This window comes from Pseudorasbora parva, chromosome 23 (genome assembly GCF_024679245.1).
Source record: "Pseudorasbora parva isolate DD20220531a chromosome 23, ASM2467924v1, whole genome shotgun sequence".
Classification (NCBI taxonomy): Eukaryota; Metazoa; Chordata; class Actinopteri; order Cypriniformes; family Gobionidae; genus Pseudorasbora; species Pseudorasbora parva.
Window position 1 is genome coordinate 27540846 of NC_090194.1, and position 18753 is coordinate 27559598.

Sequence of the window (18753 nt, forward strand, 5' to 3'; positions counted from 1 at the left end):
GAACTTATATATATATATATATAGTTCAGTTATGATTTTGGGAGCCAAAGACAAAGATGATGGTCATAATGAATGCTGGTAGTTCAAATGTTAAGTGTAGGCTAACCTTCTCACATATAGTTGCCTGGAGATGTTCAGAGTACATCTGAGCAGTTTAAACTGCTGGAATGATATTATATATATATATTCATTATTATATTATATATATTCAAATTTGACCTCTGGCCTCATGTAAGGTTATATATTAAACAACTTTTCCAACACATTGTATAACTCTGGGTACATAAATACAGGTAAAAAGAAAATGACAACCCTTCATTCACTTCTGTGCATTTCCATATTTTATTACGCTATCAGTGCAAATAAACACCAAAGACAGAACATAAGAAAACTAAAAGACTCCAATCAACATAGGAGCATATGAAGTTTTTTTTTTGTTTAGTTTCAGTTATTCACAATGCAGAGCCATAACATTGCAGAGTGACTCTAAATTAAACAATGTTGTTTTTTTTAGTTAATTTTTGTTTTTTGTTAAACCAATAAAGAACAAAACCATTCAGAAAAAAACAATTACGCACATTTTTCCTCAGGTTTGAGCACTGGCTCGACAGTTTAGGACTGCATTTGCAGACAGATTATGGTTTAAGTACCCATCTCTCCATGATAAAAGCATCTATTTTAAGACTTGACATTTCCCCATAACACAGGGACTCCCCATGCGTGTGCATGCTACAGGCAGCAAAGAGCCTCGGACAGAGCAGTAGATGAACAAAGATTATCGTTAGCACAACATAGACATGCAGAAAAGTGTCGTCCTCCAGTACCCTATGTACATTATTACAGTTTTCATATGTACACTGCAAGACGTTAAAAACCTTTTTTATGTCTTGAACAATACAAAATAGTAATCTTGAAAGCAATATTTACATACATGTATCTAATCAGTGTCAAAACATGAATTGTACAGAGAATGTGGAATACATTCTGAGTTTTTTTTTTTTGTGTGTAATATGTTTAAGACTGAAGTGATGGGTCTCTCTGGAAAAAAAAAGAAATTATTTTGAATATAGTGAACATTAAAGAATCAGACTGAATTCCAATCCCTTCTCACAGTACAGTGTCTGATTTGCACAGTATCCTGAAACATTTAAAGTCAGAATTCATAATTAACCCTCATGGCTTTGGTGGACATACTCGATCATCTTTCAATATTCAAATTCCTGTCAACACTGTAAATGTGTGAATGCTACATACAGGATATTTAGATAAGATACAAAACAACAAATTATACAAAATTGTAAAAAGGTACATTTCATCGGCTAAAAATATGACAAGTTTTTTTTTTTTTAAACGTCATGCCATTATCACCACATAACAGCTATAGTTTCATTCCAGATGAAAAATAAAGCACTGTAAATCTGACTAAGTTACGATTGTGGAACATTCCAGTAAATGTTGTTACCTTTCGATCACATGTGAAACCCTCTTGACCTCAGCTAGCTTTACCTGATAGATTACACTGCCGTTCTTTTAAATTCTGCTGTAAGAAAATAGACTTTATAACTGGGCATTTCAATGCCACAAATCCGATATTGTGCTTAGACTGTACAATTTTCTTTGCCTCAATAAAATGGAAAGTGTCCTGATTTGGCTGTAGATAAATATAGTGTGAAATTAGCAGTAACATTTGTGGATTCATCAATAATACATGGATGTTCTTCATAAATGTTTCAGTTATGGAAGGAGAAAAAGCTTTTTGTGGTGGACATTTTACATTGTGCTGGACAAAGAATTTAGCTTTGCATACAAAAAAAAAAAAAAAAAAAAAAAAAACATTCAAAGATATATAGAAACGTGACCATCTCATTCTGACATCAATAAAAATAAAAACTAATGTACAAATGAAATCATTTCAAGCGGTGGCGAACAGCCATGTTCAAAATTATTTTGTTTCTGTTTTAAGATGAAAAAAACAAAAACAAAACATGTTATAGACAAATGACCGTACATGCAGTTCTTCAGCTTCTCTCCGTTTTGGGCAGTTCTTGTCTACCATTTTTCCACAGAACCGTTTATGCTCTCTTCTCTCTGGCTATGAGTCTGTCTGTGGACTGGAGAGTTTATCCTGTGCTCATAGTCATTGTGCGGCTCCACAGTTGCACTCATGACACAGTGGGCAGGCTGCACCTGATCCCGGATCTCAGGTCTGAGCTGACCGTTTCCCCGCTGAAGCATGTAGTAAAGAATCGGATTCGACCTGGTTAAAGGAGGCGAGTCTGGACTGGATCTCTCCTCCTTGTTAAAAGTTTCTCCAGGAGACCCTTCAGGTTCTTTTTTAACCGGTTTAGGACTGGCTTTAGGAGAGGAATTAGCCCAAAATAATGACCCCCCTGTGTTATCAACAGGTGTGGGACCTGTACTGAGAGAATAGGGGTACCACGGCAAGTTTGACAAATCGTGAGGGAAACCAGACTGGGTTAGGTTCCCATTGGCTGCAAAGTTTGCCTGAGGGATGAAGGGACTTGGGGTCCCTCTGGGCTGGGATAGCTCCTTCAGACAGTTCTCTGACAGGAGGAGTTGCTTGAGAACATTGAAGCCTGGGCTTTCTCTGGAGAGAGACATTTTGCTCTTGGGACTCCCAACCTCTTCCTCTTTTGGTTTTACTAGGCCTCTACCATTAAATTCAGGTGTTCCAGACACACGATTGTCACTAGTGGTATCTCCAGACGGTTGACAAAGTTCATTACTTAGACACTCTGCCAATTTTCTTTTTTTAGGAACAGGGCTCAGAAATTCCATTTGCTCCTCTTTTACAGAGTTCCTGAGGAGCCTAGTGTGTGGGTTTGAATGGTAGGTAGCATTCTGCTGTTTCAAAAGTTGGCTGAGAAGTCCAAATTTAGCAGCGGTTTCTGTTGGACATGACTCAGATTTCATTGTGTCCTGTGCTTCAGCAATGGGTGAGTGTTGTGATGATCTTTTCTGATGGTACATCCCATCATCAGAGCTGTCTGATGAAAAATTCTCCTCTACTGGCTCCGTTTTGATCTTACAGTCTAGAGAAGGTTTGTTTGAGCCGTCACAGTTGACAGGGCCTGTCTGAGGCTTCTCCAGTCCCCCTGAGGTTACTTCAAAGAATCTGTGCCCACTTGTTCTTTCTTTCTGAGAAGCCTTTCCAAGCAGAAGCTGCAGTACAGTGCGCTTCTCGAGAAGGTTTTCTATTTGTGTTGATGCCAAGGGTGATGGGTTACATTTGTGAAGTGGGAGAGCAGGTGGAGAAGCTCCATCTAGTGCAGAGGCTCTGTTTCGCTTGTTTGGAACTACAAGTCGATCCAAGAGGGCCTGAGGCTTGTCATGCTCAAGTTCTGGGCTTTGCCTTCTGCTCATTACAATTTGAGAGTGTAACGGAGGGGGGGAAGGTGACAAGTTTTTTATACCACTCTGGGCTAGATTCTGTAGTAGCTTGCTGGCACTGAACGGAGGCTCCATCATTTTTTCACTTGAGTGAGCTTTAGACTTGCACAGATCTAACGGACCCGACTGGGCATGAGGCGAGGGAAAGGAGTACGAAGGGGAGACCGAGCTGAAGGTAGCTGATGGCCGTTCCAGAGGACTCAGTGTTCTGCTGTCCTCAGGTGTGCCAATCCGTTTAAGTGGGCCCGCAGTCAAGCTGCCGATTATTGCGTCAGGCCTCAAACCAGGATTATCTGAACTTTTGTTTACCTTCTCGTTATTTCTGCGGTCCAGTAGTAACTGCATTAGAGTGACCTTATCATGGGATTTCACGTCTGGGCTGGTATCCAGATCTGTGGCCTCATGGACTTTTGGCACGGAAGGTTCCGGCTTCCATTTGTTTAAGAGAGACTCTGCAAGCTCCACAGAGGGGGTTATTGAAGAGCAGGGCTCAGATTTTTGGCCAGGCACTCTGCTTTTCATGGAGAGGTCGATGGGAGAACAGCTGGAGAAGCTCTCAGCATCACTGCTATCTTTGGTCAGGCTGTTATCCTGGTTGGAGTACTCGCTGTCAGAATGCAGGGAGGAGGCCCGGCTCGGGAGGATGCCGCAGTCGTCCTCCAGGTGTCCGTTTCTGGTGAGCTGCTGCTGGGAGTTGTGATTGTTGAGAAGTAGGAGCAATAGGCTACTGCAGTTCTGTGGCGGTCGAAGGTGTCTGTCGAAGGGCCGTCTCTCTTTGGGGGGTCTCATGGTGGGTGAGGAAATGGGAGGGCTTCTTTTGCTGGAATTTATCACCGGTGGGGACAGTGTTCTGTTTTGAACATTTAAGGAGCTTAGGATGTCTGGGGAGGTTGTTGGCTGCACCATGCTGGGAGGCCTCTTATCCTGCGTTTGTTGAGTAGCTATGGCAGCTAACCTCTCGCTGGCTGATCGACTGGTTAATTGTGCTTTTAAGGCCTGTTCTCTGGAGTACTGTTGTAGATGAGCCTCGCTGGACAGCAGCAAGGCCAGCTGACTGCAAGCGACACTGGGCTTGGGTGAAGGGGCTGGACTGGTCCTGGTCCGTACCATATTGGCAACAGCCTTAAGTCGCTCTGTGCAGGACATTGATTCTGAGCTAGAGGGCTGGGCAGAGCTTTGAGAGGAATGAGGAGAATCAGAGGCTCGACTCTGGTTACTCTGACGACAATAAGGCACAGTATTTTGTTTCTGTTGCTTGCTTTTCCTCATTAGGCTTTTTAGGCGGCCTGACGCTGTGCCGTAACTCTGGTAGGTTTCCTTATCAACAGGAGCACTTTCACTGCTCTCCCTGTCTAGCGGTTTGTGGCTTTGAGAAATGTGCTGTGTCAAGGCGACACTCTGCAGCCGAGAGCTGAAGGACTGCAGCAGAGAAGCCAGCAAGGTGCTCTCCCCCTGCCCAGAGCCATCCATGCTTCCTTTGTAATGCTCCTTTCTCTGTCCATTCACTTCCACTACAGTGCCTGATCGTTTCTGGCTGTCGTCTTCATTCCACACTCCTGAGCGAAGCAGTCTGGCTTTTTTAAGGTGCTGCGAGGCAACACTAGGTGGTCTACCCTTGTCTGGTGAGGGGGAGCCATGATTGGGGAGCTGAAACACCCTAGTCACCCTGTTGGGATTCTCTACATTGTTGTGGACAGGTTCTGATCTCTGTGTGGTAGTGGCAGCAGGCCCAGTGTTGACCGGATGCATTAGCAAACCTTCCAGATATGTTAAAGCAGCAGAATCCTGGTGAGTTTCAGGGCCAGACTCCACCCCATGAGTCATGTTCAACAGCAGGATGCCCTGATGTGGTGTTTTACAACTACTGAAAATGTCTTGGTAAGATCTGTGCCATAAATGATGAGAGCAGAGAACTCCAGCGGTGCTTTGGATTTCGTTCCTTTTCAGTCAAAAAGTTTTACATATAGGATCAGAGGGCATGTGTAATGTCAAGCAAGACAACCCAGCTTCCATTGCTGTGTGAATCTAAAGTAATTCCAGTAAATCCACAATGCTTTAAAAGGATGTTGTGAGCACGATCAGAGAAATGATGAGGTTTATTTGTCCTGATGAAGCATGCAGTCTATATTTGGGAGTTATTCTGGGAGAAACCAAAGGCTCAGTATTCCCCGTTTGCTCCTCTAATCTCAGACGTGGCCACACGGGAACCTACAGCACAAGAAGAGAAAACACTACATGAGTGACAGACATCAACATCCCAGCATCATCAAAACAACCACTGTAACTTTATTTGAAGTCTCTGTCAAAACCAATTATCACAAAAGAGCTAATTAAATTCAAGCCAAAAAAAAAAGAGAAAACTTCAGAGTGAACACAAAGCGTCTTTTTGACAAACTCTTTACAGGGACTCCAGCAATTGTCAATCAAACTGCTCTGACACCCAACAACCCCTCAATGTTTGTTCTTATGTAAAGAGGAGGTCTTTAAATGTCCATGAGGCTGAGCATTTATGAAATTTATTAGCATCTCCACAGATTAAGGAGAATAAATTAGCATTTTAAGGTTTCTTAAATCTAAGGGAACTCATGTGTTGCTCATACTACATTCAAAAGAAAGATGTTTGCTTAAACTTTTTCAGTAATGAGGACTTCTTGCCTACTGTGGTGCTGCACGATATACTGGTACTTGAAAAGTATCGTGATAGTACCATTTGTAAAGGCAGGGTATTTTATTAGTAGTAGTTTTAGGAGGCCAGCAGGCTAATAAGAGCTGCATTTCTTAATGTGCATCTGTGTGTGACAGCAGGAGACAGGACTTGTGTGCAGAGCTCTGCTTCTACCACTAAACATTGGAAGCAGAAGAGTTAAATATATAGCTTACACAGCGCATGACAAACAAAGTAACAGAAACATGCATGCATGAGAGCGCGTTGCGCAAAGAACGTGCCTGCTCGGGCAGGGCTCTGACCTGAAGCGTGCGCACACACGTCTTTCAGCATCCAATCGCGGTTCAGGTCTTTCGCAGATTATTGGTTTGGGTTTGAATTTTCAAAATTACGTAAAAAATGCAAGTCCTGTCGAGTATTCAGGTAAAGACAGTCGGGTATATCTTTAGTGAACGTATACAGTTGAGGTAACTGGATCCATGCAGGTCTTCAGCCAGACCTAATATTCTGTGTGATTTAATGTTAATCAAACAACAATGAAAAATAAAAAACCATCCCATGCTTGGCTAAATAACTAATATTTATTAAGAATCAGTGTATTGTTAATTTATAATGACGACTAAGCAATTTTTTATATGTATATTTAATCATTTCATTTCTTTCTTGACTTGCTACTGTTAAATAGACCTGCTGTAGCTGAAAAATAAAGCACTGTTTTTGTCATATTGTTTGTAATTTGCATTTTTTGCTTATTTTTAAAAACAAAGATAAAATAAAACTATATTGTAATTATAAAATTACATTTTTTTTTTAATACTCGTATCATGAAATAAGATTTTGGTCATCCCAACTTATTCAGAATAGTTAAAGGTTAGTGAATATTAACATGATTGATGATAACGTGATTTTTGCAAACATCTCTGTAAGGATGTTCACACAGGCATGCGATTATTATTGCAATAAGAGAATCGAATGGTCAAAAACCAGGGCAGGAACATACTGGCCGAATTAAGTTTAAAAATATATATATAAAACAATGAATAAATTCTGTTGTCATATTATTCAATTACTTTTACTAGGGATTTTTATTTTTGGCCGCGGTACCGATTTAGTATCGGTATCAAGGTATTTTAGTCTGGTATCGTATAGAAGTCATAATTTTTGGTATCCTGCTGTGCTTAAAGTTCACACCAAAATGAAAATCCTGCCATAATTTACTCACCCTCAAGTTGTTTCAAACCTGTATGAATTTCTTCAACTATCTAGGTAAACTATCACTAAGCATTTTCAACAACAACAAAAAACGCACTATCCTGTCACTCACAAATTGCTCTGATCTTACTTTTGACAAAAATAATATAGAATTTTGATACCATTAATTTATTGGTCATCATCAGCCATTATATGAAAATAATTATCAATTTAATCAATATCAGTCAGAAATATAATATCATTGCACCCTCAAGTAAAAAATTTACACAGAGTGTGTTCATCAAAATAGCAGATCTCTTTCAGATAGGAGCAAACACCAAGTTATATTACGACTGAAAAACTACTGTTAAATACAGGAAAAAAGGACTATAATTGAAATACATTTTTGAAATCAGAAATGACATTCTACCTGGCATAACAGGACCAAAGCAGTGAATAATGCCCATTCAAAAATGGCTGTCAGCAGCCCCTCATATTTGGGCCAGTAGTGGCTCAGCAGGGCTGGTAGGTGTAGAGGGGCACACATGGCACACCTGTCAGACCGCTCCTCCACAGAGCTATGGCATCAGATAACATGACAGCACCGCTGGCTGCTCGCTCGACGGGCCTGAACCCTGTCAGAACTGCTTCCATAAACACTCCTGACTTCCCACTGTCAGGGCCACCATCACAAAGGTTAATTAATACAGGATTCCAGCTCCCCTAAAGCAGTGCTCAGCTGCCAGAGAACATCTTACCCTCCATGTCCTGCCCCTTCAGCAACGGGGTAACGTGTTTCAGTGGCTTGCGGAGGAGTTAAGCTCGACCTTGAGCTGGGGATGCTGTTACAGCAATTCAACAGTGCTCTCACGCCTGGAATATCCTGAATGTGCTGTAGTAACTTAAGATCCTCAAGATGACGTGACAGGAAAATCCTGCGAGAATCAGCACAAGGTCACACGCATTTAAATGTGATGCAAACCGCGCTAAGTTGCAACGGTTGGACGCAACAAGTTACGACTGCGAGGAGGAAAACTAATTCATTAACTTATTCAGTCTCCATTACATTATCAGCCTGGGCCACTGACCTAGATTTTACAACAAAGGCGGCAACCTGCTAGAACGGGGCCATCTGACGTCTCGCGCTAATCTTAATGGGCCAGATTAAGATTAATTTCCCGCCAATGGAGTTGTTGCTACCCTACAAATAAAAGTTCAAACTTGGGACAGATGGAGAAAGAAGATAAACAGACAGGCTGAAAAACTGGACCATATGAACAATAAAGTAAACACATAATTCTGGACAAATCAATCTAGTCCATTAAAAAAAAGGAAAACTAAAGGGATAGCTCAGCCAAGAAGAAAAATTCTGCCATTTACTTACCCTCATGTCGCTCCAAACCTGTATGACTTTCTTTCTTCTTGAGTTTTAATCCAGACAATGACTTTCATTGTATGGGCAAAAAAAAGCACTGAAATATCTTTTAAGTCGCACAGGTTTGGAATGACAAAGGTGAGAAGAAATTGACATGATGCCTTCTAATAAGCAAGACTGAATTAGGGCTGGGCGATTAAACGATAACTATATGTATCGCGATAGACACATAATCGATATCAATAAAAAATGCGTTCGATATTTCTTTTCTTCATCGGAAGAGACCAGAGCAAATTCGGTTGCATGAAGAAAGGCACTCGCTCTCTGGTAACCTAGCAACGTAGAGAGTGATCCGTTAACAACCAATCATGTAACAGTATCAAGTTTGGTTCAGTAACAGAACCGGCGTAAAGTGATGAGTGCTGCAGAGAGCGAGGAAAACAAGTCAGCTCGCCAGAATGGCATTTTTTGGGGAGGGGTTTAAAGTCTGACGGTAATCATACAAATGTCGTCTGCAAGACGTCCCAACCAAGACTGGAAATACCACAAACTTGTTTTACCACTAAGCCTTTCGTGAGCCTCCACTGACTGCGCGCGCACCTCGTCTGTTTGAGGAAGTGTTTAAACCTGACGTGCTTGCTGTTGTGCTATTCTTTTAAACATCGGTGAGAAGAAGTAAGTTACACACATGACAACGTTTACTTTATTCAACTTTACCAACACCGCACTATGAAAGAATCCAGTATTACTTGTGGCATTAGAATAGAATATATGGACGGGAGAACACGTATACAACTAAATGAACGATCTCTTAAACGTTTAATTTTGTGCTCGGACAGATTAGCCTGAACTCGTGCGTCTTAGTTTGCGTGCCGCGCGGAAAGTTAACCGCTAAGCGAAATGGGATCTCGCGCTCTCAGCGCATTGACATATTTTTTGTCGCGGACGCATCGAGAATAAACATTTACATTTGAATTATTTGAGTGTTTTCCATGGCTTTGTTGACATTTGTCTTTATAACTGAGGGAAGTATAATCAGAGGAAGGTTACGTTTAAAATAAAATTGTTTAAATGTAATTTATTTTTCTTCTGGTCCTTATTTTAAATGGGTCATAAAAAATAAAAAATCAATAATTATCCATATCGACCAATATGAAACACTTATATCATGATACAGTTTTCACCCATATCGCCCAGCCCTACTATGAATAAGTATATGAATACTTATTCACTTCAGTAACAATCTTATACTCTGAGAGTCTATTATTAGAGGAAGCAGGCATAAAAGAGATTCGATCTCGTACCATACGCTCCATTTGTCTTTTCCGCACATGACCCTGCTGAACAAGAAATACAAAATATGTTTTCTCTCTCCCTCTCTCTCTTTTCCCCCTCCATCTCTCTCCCTTCAGCGGTCCGCAAGTGATTATCCATTATCTCTGACAATGTCAAACATTCACACCCAACAGCATTTTAAGTGATTTCACTAGCCAGTGGTGAAGGGAACAGCGGCAGACAGGAAGCTTTATCATGGCAGGGCTTCTCTCTTTGCTCACCCAGACACCACGAGCAGGAAGGTCAAACCATCATCAGTGGCTGAGAGGCAATTTCCCCTGAGGAGCTGGACAAAATATGGCCTTAACTGTGAACGCCTTACTTCTTGACGCAAATGTCAGGATTTGATATCCAAAGCCAATCCGGTGACACTCGCATGTGGGGTAGGAAATTAATTGGAATTCCAACCCGTTCCACAAAGTACCCCAACCAAAAAAAAAAAAAGGTTAATGAATGATCCCCATTATAAGGAACCGTAATCCATTTGCACCATTTAAAATGCATGATTAAAAATAGGGTGAGCCGCAGGAACTGTGCTTTGAGTCAAGGTCAAGTCCGCCTGAGTCTCAGTGCACGCAACAGCTGGAGTCCATGCAAAGCGCTCAGTGTTAATAAAAAGTGACAACCCGGTCCTTGCTGCGCGTATCGCTAATATCTGACACCAGACTGGCAGACGCTTCCCCGGCGTTAAAGGTAAGCCAAGGTTAAAGAAATTTTAAAGGAAAGGGAGCCGTGCGAACTGCTTTCCATCATGTTATCGTAGGCAGCTGGTGTTCAGCCGGGCTACGGGCGCTCGCTCAGATATGCAGGACAGAATTTGTAAATCCAATACCGCTCAAGAAAATTAAATAAGGGGAGCGACGTGCTACCTAAACAAACACGACTGTAGCGTCCACATCAGTGAACTTTTGCTCTTTGTAGTAAAGCGTAGAGCAAGTAAACAGCTGCTGCCGTGCCATGAAGCTCTGGTATTAATCTAAAACCAAGTCAATCAGAACAAACTTACTAAGAAACACCATTTACAGTAAACTTAATCAAAAGAGACATGACCAATTTGTAAACACACACTGCCTAGAGACTAAACTGTGTTTCCATAAATTGTATCATGTTAAAAAAAATGGGGGACAATGTAAAGCCCAATCGAACACACCTGAAACAGCTAATCAATGGCTTTAAAAGACCTAGTAAGACATTGTCTGCATCCGAAACCTGGAAAATACAGCCTTCGGAGGACATTGCAGAAAGGCATCAAGCAATGTCCGAATCTAATGTTTGCTTCCCTTCCTGTCTCCTGAGAGACCTTCATCTGATCAATGTTTGAAGGCAGCATACATGTATCCTTCACTGCCTTTGATATCCCACAATCCTGTGCTTTCCATTCAGTGATAGTTGAGCCTGGAAAATAAGATAGCGTCCGAAAGTTGCGTTTACTGGTCAGTTTGTGTGTAAATGTATGTTTTTTTACCAATATTTTTTTTTCGCTCTCTCTCTCTCTCTTTATATGTTTTTCAGTAAAGGGAAAGATGTTAGTTTATATTAGTGTTTAAAGGGTTACTTCAGCAATTAACATATGGCTTTGTATCAGTATAAACCCTGGAGTATATTCAAATGATTGTGCTGAGAACGCGCCAGACTGAACACGCGCTGTGAATCTATGCCGTGAGCCCGCGCGTTTACCTCAGCTCTCCTCACGAGAGCTCATTCATGACGGTGTAATCTGACTCCTGCAGTGTTTGTGCCGTGACACTCCCTCAGCGGCTAAATCACATTATATTGAACAGACCCTTTTCTCTAACGGAACTGATTTTATGAAAATGAATACGGTGGGAAAGTGATCAAGTCACAGTTATTCAGTAGCGGTGGCTTTGGGAGTGGGCAGCCTCGTAGGGCAGCAAAGCATTCTGGGAATTGTTGTCTTTCATCCCCATGAGACAAAAATACGTTTTGGGTTCTCAGTCTAGAAGTGACCAAATTCACAAAAATTCTCACTTCTACTACATTAATGACCCAGTTTAAATACAGATTCATCGTCCCAGCGCTAAAGTACTCCTTTAATATTCAGTTATGTTGGACATTGAGGAGTTCTTGTAATTTTGTGGTTACCATTATGCAGAAGAGAGGCGCCTGTGTTGAGGCTGCACTTACACACAAATTCATTGATTGGAACTGCTCTCAATTAAAGTTTGTCCAATTAGTTATTTTTGCATTTTATTCATAAAATATATGTGTGGTGTTATTTAAAAGTTTTAAAGGTAAATTAAATAGATAAATATGTGTTCACCTTACACAATAAACTTTTATAAATTTACCATAACATTAAGTAAACTTTACATATAAATATTATGTAACAGTGACAAATTCAAATGGTTTATATTTACTCAAAGTAATATTCATCTCTTTACTTGAATTTCTTTTGTTAATATAACTAAACTGTTAATTGTAAAAATTGCTCAATATAGTTGTGAGCAACCACTTGACACTAGCCTGACAAGCCAGACCCACATCAAGATGTTTGGTGTGGAAACTCACCATAGACAGGGCTCAATCCGAGGGGCGGGATAAACGGTTGTCTTTCAAACTCCCTCTGCACGCGATAGGATAGCACTACAACCAACCAGAGCAACGTTTATCGTTGATAGATTAAACATTCGCCGTATCCAATCGGCAAAACTCAGAACACATCTTCCCTTTTTAAGAATGACTTCAGTGCCGTTCTTTGTTCTTTTCTCAGAGAAAAACTCAACTCCAAGTCTTCCAGAGTCACGGTCAAAGCTGATTCGAAAGACCGCCGTTCGCCACTTTCTGCGTTTACTAGAAGCACGCAAACGCAACTCGGCTATTGTCATTATGGCCCCACCCATTGACTCTATACACGATGTGATTTGACCAGAGTTTTCCGTTTACAGCTCAGAAGGGTATTGAGGGTTGCTAGACGACACTCGCGGGCAGATTAGATTTGCTCCCGCTAGGGTGCGTCTAGATTTCTAGGCTAACTTGCCGCATCTTTTTCAGGAAATTCAACAAGACTTTTTTTGAGTGTAGAAAATTTACAAAAATGTCTTCATGGAACCTAATCTTAATATCCTAATGGTTTTTGGCATAAAAGAAAAATCAATAATTCTGACCCATACAATGTAAATTTGGCTATTGCCACAAATATACCCGTGCGACTTGGTTGGTTTTGTGGTTCAGGGACACCAACGCGAATCAAATCATTTAAATCAATGATATGTCATTTTTATGTAGCGATTTCTCAATATAACCCCTAGTTCATTGTAATTCCACTGCTCTGTTCATGACAAGTAACTCCAGAATGTTCATATTTATAAACTCCACCATAAGGTTAGAAATTCAATTCAAACCAGAGATTCTATTAATTTTCTTAATCGATTAAGTGCACTTAACCAATGAAAACACAAAGCACCTGGGCTCCTCATCTTGGCGCATCATTCCATCTGGCACAAGAGTTGGCAGATCATGCCAACGAACTGCCACCCGAGTAAGATTACAGCATCTCATTCACTCTGCGCTCTTATCACTGGAGCTGTAGTGCGCACACACGATCCTGCCACTCGCAAAAACACTTTGACTCCACATGCCAACTTCTCCATATCTACTCACCCGCTGTCTCTTTAATAGCAACACAGGCAGTTACAAATAGATCTTACCCTGTTCCTCACTGCTCCTACAACTACACCACATGTCAGGCCTAAACATCACTTGACTTTAACTGAATTGGACACTCCCACAAGCAGTTATATTACAGTGATAGGAAGTGGAATTTACTGAACTCTAAGAATTCAAAAAAAAAAAAAAATCTAACAGGTAATGGCATTCGGGGAAATTAAATGTCCTTACACGTTGATCCATACATGGGTAGTTGACAAATAAGGAGTAAAAAAAGTGGTATTTTACCAACAAAAAAAACTATAAGGGGTCACTAACTTTGTCAATTCTTTCATAGTTTTGTTTTTACATTTTTACTGAAACGTGTCCAATGGAGTTACAGACAGAATTAAAAATATAATCGCACCAAAGGACAACAGAAATACAATTTTAGTGGTTACAAAAAAGTTAAATATTTAAACAATTCTAAGATAATTCTGTGCACATTTCATAGGCTTCACAGTAACATGAATGGGGTCCTTTAATTAATTAAAGTTGTCAGTGGAATTGCCCGATTAAAAATCAAGATCTGGTGTCACACCAGACGACATGGATTTCAGTGAGCAAATGTATCAAGATCCTACATTTTTAGAAATATATGGAAGAAAATAAAATGATTGTCATTTACTAAAAAAGGCATGTGTGAAATTATGCCCGAGGTATTTATTAACACTTGTATGCTTTTCTTTTTAATTTATAAAACTTTACAATACTAATTATATTACTAATTATATTACTATACAATACTATTATTCTTTTTTTATTTTTGTGCCATATCACGTCAATAATCCACATATGTCCTTATGTCGAGTCACCTTTTTTATATAGCGCTTTTTACAATGCCAATTGTTTCAAAGCAGCTTCACAGTGTTAACAGGAAAATGCAGAACTCGATTCCGCTCTACAGACGCTCTGGAGAAAAGAGTGATGTCATCAGCTCATTTCAATTGTCATATAGTGTCAATGCGGACAAATCAGTAACATAGCTGAAATGTAAGTGTCCCCAATTGAGCTAGCCAAAAGCCAAAGATGACTGTGACAAGGAACCAAAACTCCTTCAGGGGCAGAATGGAGGAAAAAAAACCTTTGGAGAAGCCAGGCTCAGTCGAGGTACCAGTTCTCCTCTGGCCGATAACAAATAGTGTATGATTATGATTATTCTGAATCTATGTGAGGCCTATGACAGTCAAAACATGAACTTGTTATTATAAAGTTCAACATTTTTCTTCAAAAAAAGCTACATTTTCTTGTTGAAAATTATTATTTTATATGATTTTATAAAAATACTGCCAATTTGAAATTCAAACTCAAATTTCAGTTGTGGTTCAAATTCAAGATCAAATTCCGTTGCAATTTTTAAAAAAAAGCATTTTCAGTTGCATTCTGAATAATGCACAGCCCTGGTTTACTCCACACACTTCCCAAGTGTTTAGCACAGATATGAATTTCCATGTTTCTGCAGTCTTACTCCAAAAGGTCACCTGAATGGATGAGTCAATTTAAAGCGCACACAAATATACAAACAATCTATTCCCCTTCCAACAAAACACCTTAAACAACCGCTAGAAATCTTCATGTCAGAAAACCCCTCAGGAATGTAGAAGCAATCTTCACACTTGCTACTGCTAGGACTACTTACAACATATTCCCAACTATGAGCCTTGTTTAAATGACGACTAATGAGAGTGGCCCTCCGTTATGAAGGCGACGGGAGTGCAGACAGAATGGGCGTCTTCGCTGCAGATCTCGGGAGGCTCAGACAGGTGAAGTGTGGTAATCAATTTGCTCTACCGGCAGGAATCCTCAGCAGAATACTAATGAATCTCTCTATCTGCGCACGCACACACACGATCACGCTCTCACACGTTCACTCAAACACACGTTTAAACCCTTTCCTTGGGTTGCTATGGCTGGAGGGGAATGAGAAAAGCGATGGGCTGATCACTGCCGCCCTCCAGGCTGTGTGTACACGTCAGGGTGCAAGATTACACGGCCGTTCCACATACACTTCAAAATAGCTACGGGGGAAACCAGGTGAAAGTCAAACCTGGAGTACAACCCCAGCTGCACGGCCCCGTTTGAACACAAACACACGCACGTGGACACACTTACAGCCAGAAATATACAAAACAGAAACCAAACACGCACCTGCGCCGCCACACACAGGTACAGATGAGTCTAGTGTAAACATTCAGAAAGAAACACATGAGCAGTCACCCATATAAACAGTCAAGGGGAAAGGTATGTCAGAGGAGAAAACTAATTTATAACAATTTAGGGATGGAGCTGAATCTTTAATGATTCGGATTCGATGTGCTTCTGTCTGCACTGAATGACAGTTTTAATAAGGGTCATTAGGCATCTATAAGCAGTGTTGTTACCAAATTTTTCTCCATTAATGTGTAAAAAAAGCTTTTAAAAAAAACAAACAAAAAAATTAGAAAAAGTATTACTAGAAAAGTATTGCGATACCCCGCTATTGCAAATGGTACGATACAGAATTGTATTAGTACTGGTACTTTAAGGTACAGATAGCTACGGACTACTGGTACTGAGGACTTTAAGGAGGACAGCGCCATTATGTGCTGTATTTCTCAATTTGCGTCGATGTGTGACAGCAGGAGTCAGGACGTGTGTGCAGAGCTCTGCTTCCACAGTTCACTAAACATTAGATACTAAACATTAGGACACTTGGTAATTTTACCAAGCTACGAGAACAGTTTTTGTGCGCAAAAAAATCTAAATAATGACTTTATCCGCCAAGATATTGTCTTCCGTGTAAGTCTCTGACGTGAACTCACGTGATAGCGGTGATTAATGAAGTACTTTTCATTTTTGGGTGAACTAACCATTTAAATATATACGCGCAGCGCGAGACAAAGAAAGCAACATAAACATGTGCGCATGAGAAAAAGCGCAGCGTGGGACGTGCTCGCGCTGCCGGACTCTGACCTTTCAGACATGATGCGATCGCCATTTAGTTCTTTCGCGGATTATTGTTTGGGTTTGAAATGGTCAAAAATATGTATAAATAGTGCAAGTATTTAGGTAAACACAGATATTGTGTTTACCTGATACACAGGTAAACTCGGATATGTCTTTAATGAACATATGTGGCTGAGGACTTTCTTGACTTAAATAGCTTTTAGCTACTGTTAAATAGACCTAATATATCTGAAAAATAAAGCACTGTTTTGTCATATTGTTTGTAGGCTAATTTGCATTTTTTTGCTTATTTTTAAAAACAAAGATACAATTAAAAATCTAGATTATACTATATTATGTTCAGACTGGCATGTAGTTATTATAGCAATAAGAGGAGGGAATGGTCAAAACCAGGGCAAAACAAAAACAATGAATAATAAGTTCTGTTGTCATATAATTCAATTCCTTTTACATGGGGGGGGGTTTGACCGTGGTATCGATTTATTATCAGTATCAAGGTATTTTAGTCTGGTATCGTATCGAAGTCATAATTTTGGTATAGTGACAACACTAACAGGTATAACATTTTTTTTTTTCAAATGCATTGCCTTTGGACTTTAATCATTATGTAATCATGATAATTAAATAGTTCATAGGTTTGATTTATTTAAAACATTTAAAGCAAGGAAGGACACATTTAGTTGATCAAAAGTGACAGCAAACATTTCCATTTCAAGAAGTTTCTAATCAAGGCTGCATTTACTTAAAGGGGTACTTCAGCGCTGGGAAGATGAATCTGTATTTAAACTGGGTCATCAATGCAGTAGAAATGTGAAATTATTTTTGAATTTGGTGTCTTCTAGACTGAGAAAAGACAGAAAATGTATTTTTGTCCCATGGGGATGAAAGACTACAATTCCCAGAATGCTTCGCTGCCCTGTGAGGCCATTCCCAACACCACCAACTTCATTACTGTGACTGAGTTAGAGAAGACACTACAATTAAAAACTGAACGTGCCTGTTCAATATAATGAGTGTCACCACGCGAGTGTCACAGCCCTGAGCACTAACTGCACGAGTGATGAGAGCTGAGGTAATCACGACTACATTCGCGGCATACATTCACACAGGAGTTCAGTCTGGCACGCGTTTCAGTTCATGTCTTTGCAAGCTTAACTTTCATAGAAATGAATTTGAGAAGTTAAAAGACTTACATTGCTCACGATAGCTCCGTTTAAATGATCCTGTCTGCAAGCTGAGCTCTCCCTACCAGCTGAGTGTAATCTCCCATCCCCCATGCGCAGATTCAAAACATGCGGAAATAGCTCCCTCTGCTGGCTGTAGTCTTTAGCCTCTGGGCAAACATTCCTCCTATGATGCAAAAATCGTCATTTTGCATCATAGGAGGAATTTTTCCAGAAATAAAATGCATAAATCTCTTGTCTCAGGGGGATATGAGGGGGGAAAGCACAATAATTTGAATATTCTCCAGGGTTTCTACTGATACAAAGCCATATGCTAATCGCTGAAGTAACCCTTTAATACAGTAAAAACTCAGATTATGCATGTGTATTATACAGATATATAATATAGATTTAACTGTATTTAAAAAATAAATAATTTATTATCTTTTTAACAATGTATTTTAGTTTAAATTTACCTTTAATTTAAAAGGACATTGGAGAAGAATCAGGAAGCCATAGGCAGAAAAGAAAGGGATCAGGAAATTACCTGAGATAACTTTAAATTAACCGCTAGACCACATCTCGAAACAGTTGTCACTTTTATTGATATGACAGTGAAAAGATGACTGGAAATGACTGGCAGAAGGGGAAATGGGACTTGAAAATGTTGAGCTGGATTCAAAAATCACATGAGCCCCAGGGCTCAATGTGTGAGAGCACATGCACTAACCGCTAGGCCAAGGGTAGCCACTGTGCTTTAGTTCCTTCTGCTCTGCGGTCAACAGGACAGTGGTACAGTAAAGCCAATAGCACATTTTACATCAGCAGGAGTAATTAGCATTTTACACAGTCATTAATCGCCTCTAACAAGAGGACAACCTCACCATGGCGGTTTCATACGCAGCTGGAGAACAGAAAAAGAAGCTACACAAGAACACACAGGAAGCTGACATCCTCTCCAAACTGAAGTGTGAAGACAGCCAGGAGCTATAAAACTAGAG

General features: G+C 40.2%; 1 protein-coding gene across 3 annotated transcripts in view; it reads right to left on the reverse strand.

The window, feature by feature from the left end:
* Positions 1 to 323: 323 nt before the first annotated feature.
* Positions 324 to 18753, reverse strand: part of nrip1b (nuclear receptor interacting protein 1b) — a 38856-nt gene continuing 20426 nt past the window's right edge. For all 3 annotated transcript variants that reach the window (XM_067432662.1, XM_067432663.1, XM_067432664.1), the window contains one exon: positions 324 to 5619. In XM_067432662.1, the coding sequence (XP_067288763.1) occupies positions 2050 to 5235 (3186 nt within the window). In that variant the 5' untranslated portion in view covers positions 5236 to 5619 and the 3' untranslated portion in view covers positions 324 to 2049. The remainder of the gene's footprint in view (positions 5620 to 18753) is intronic.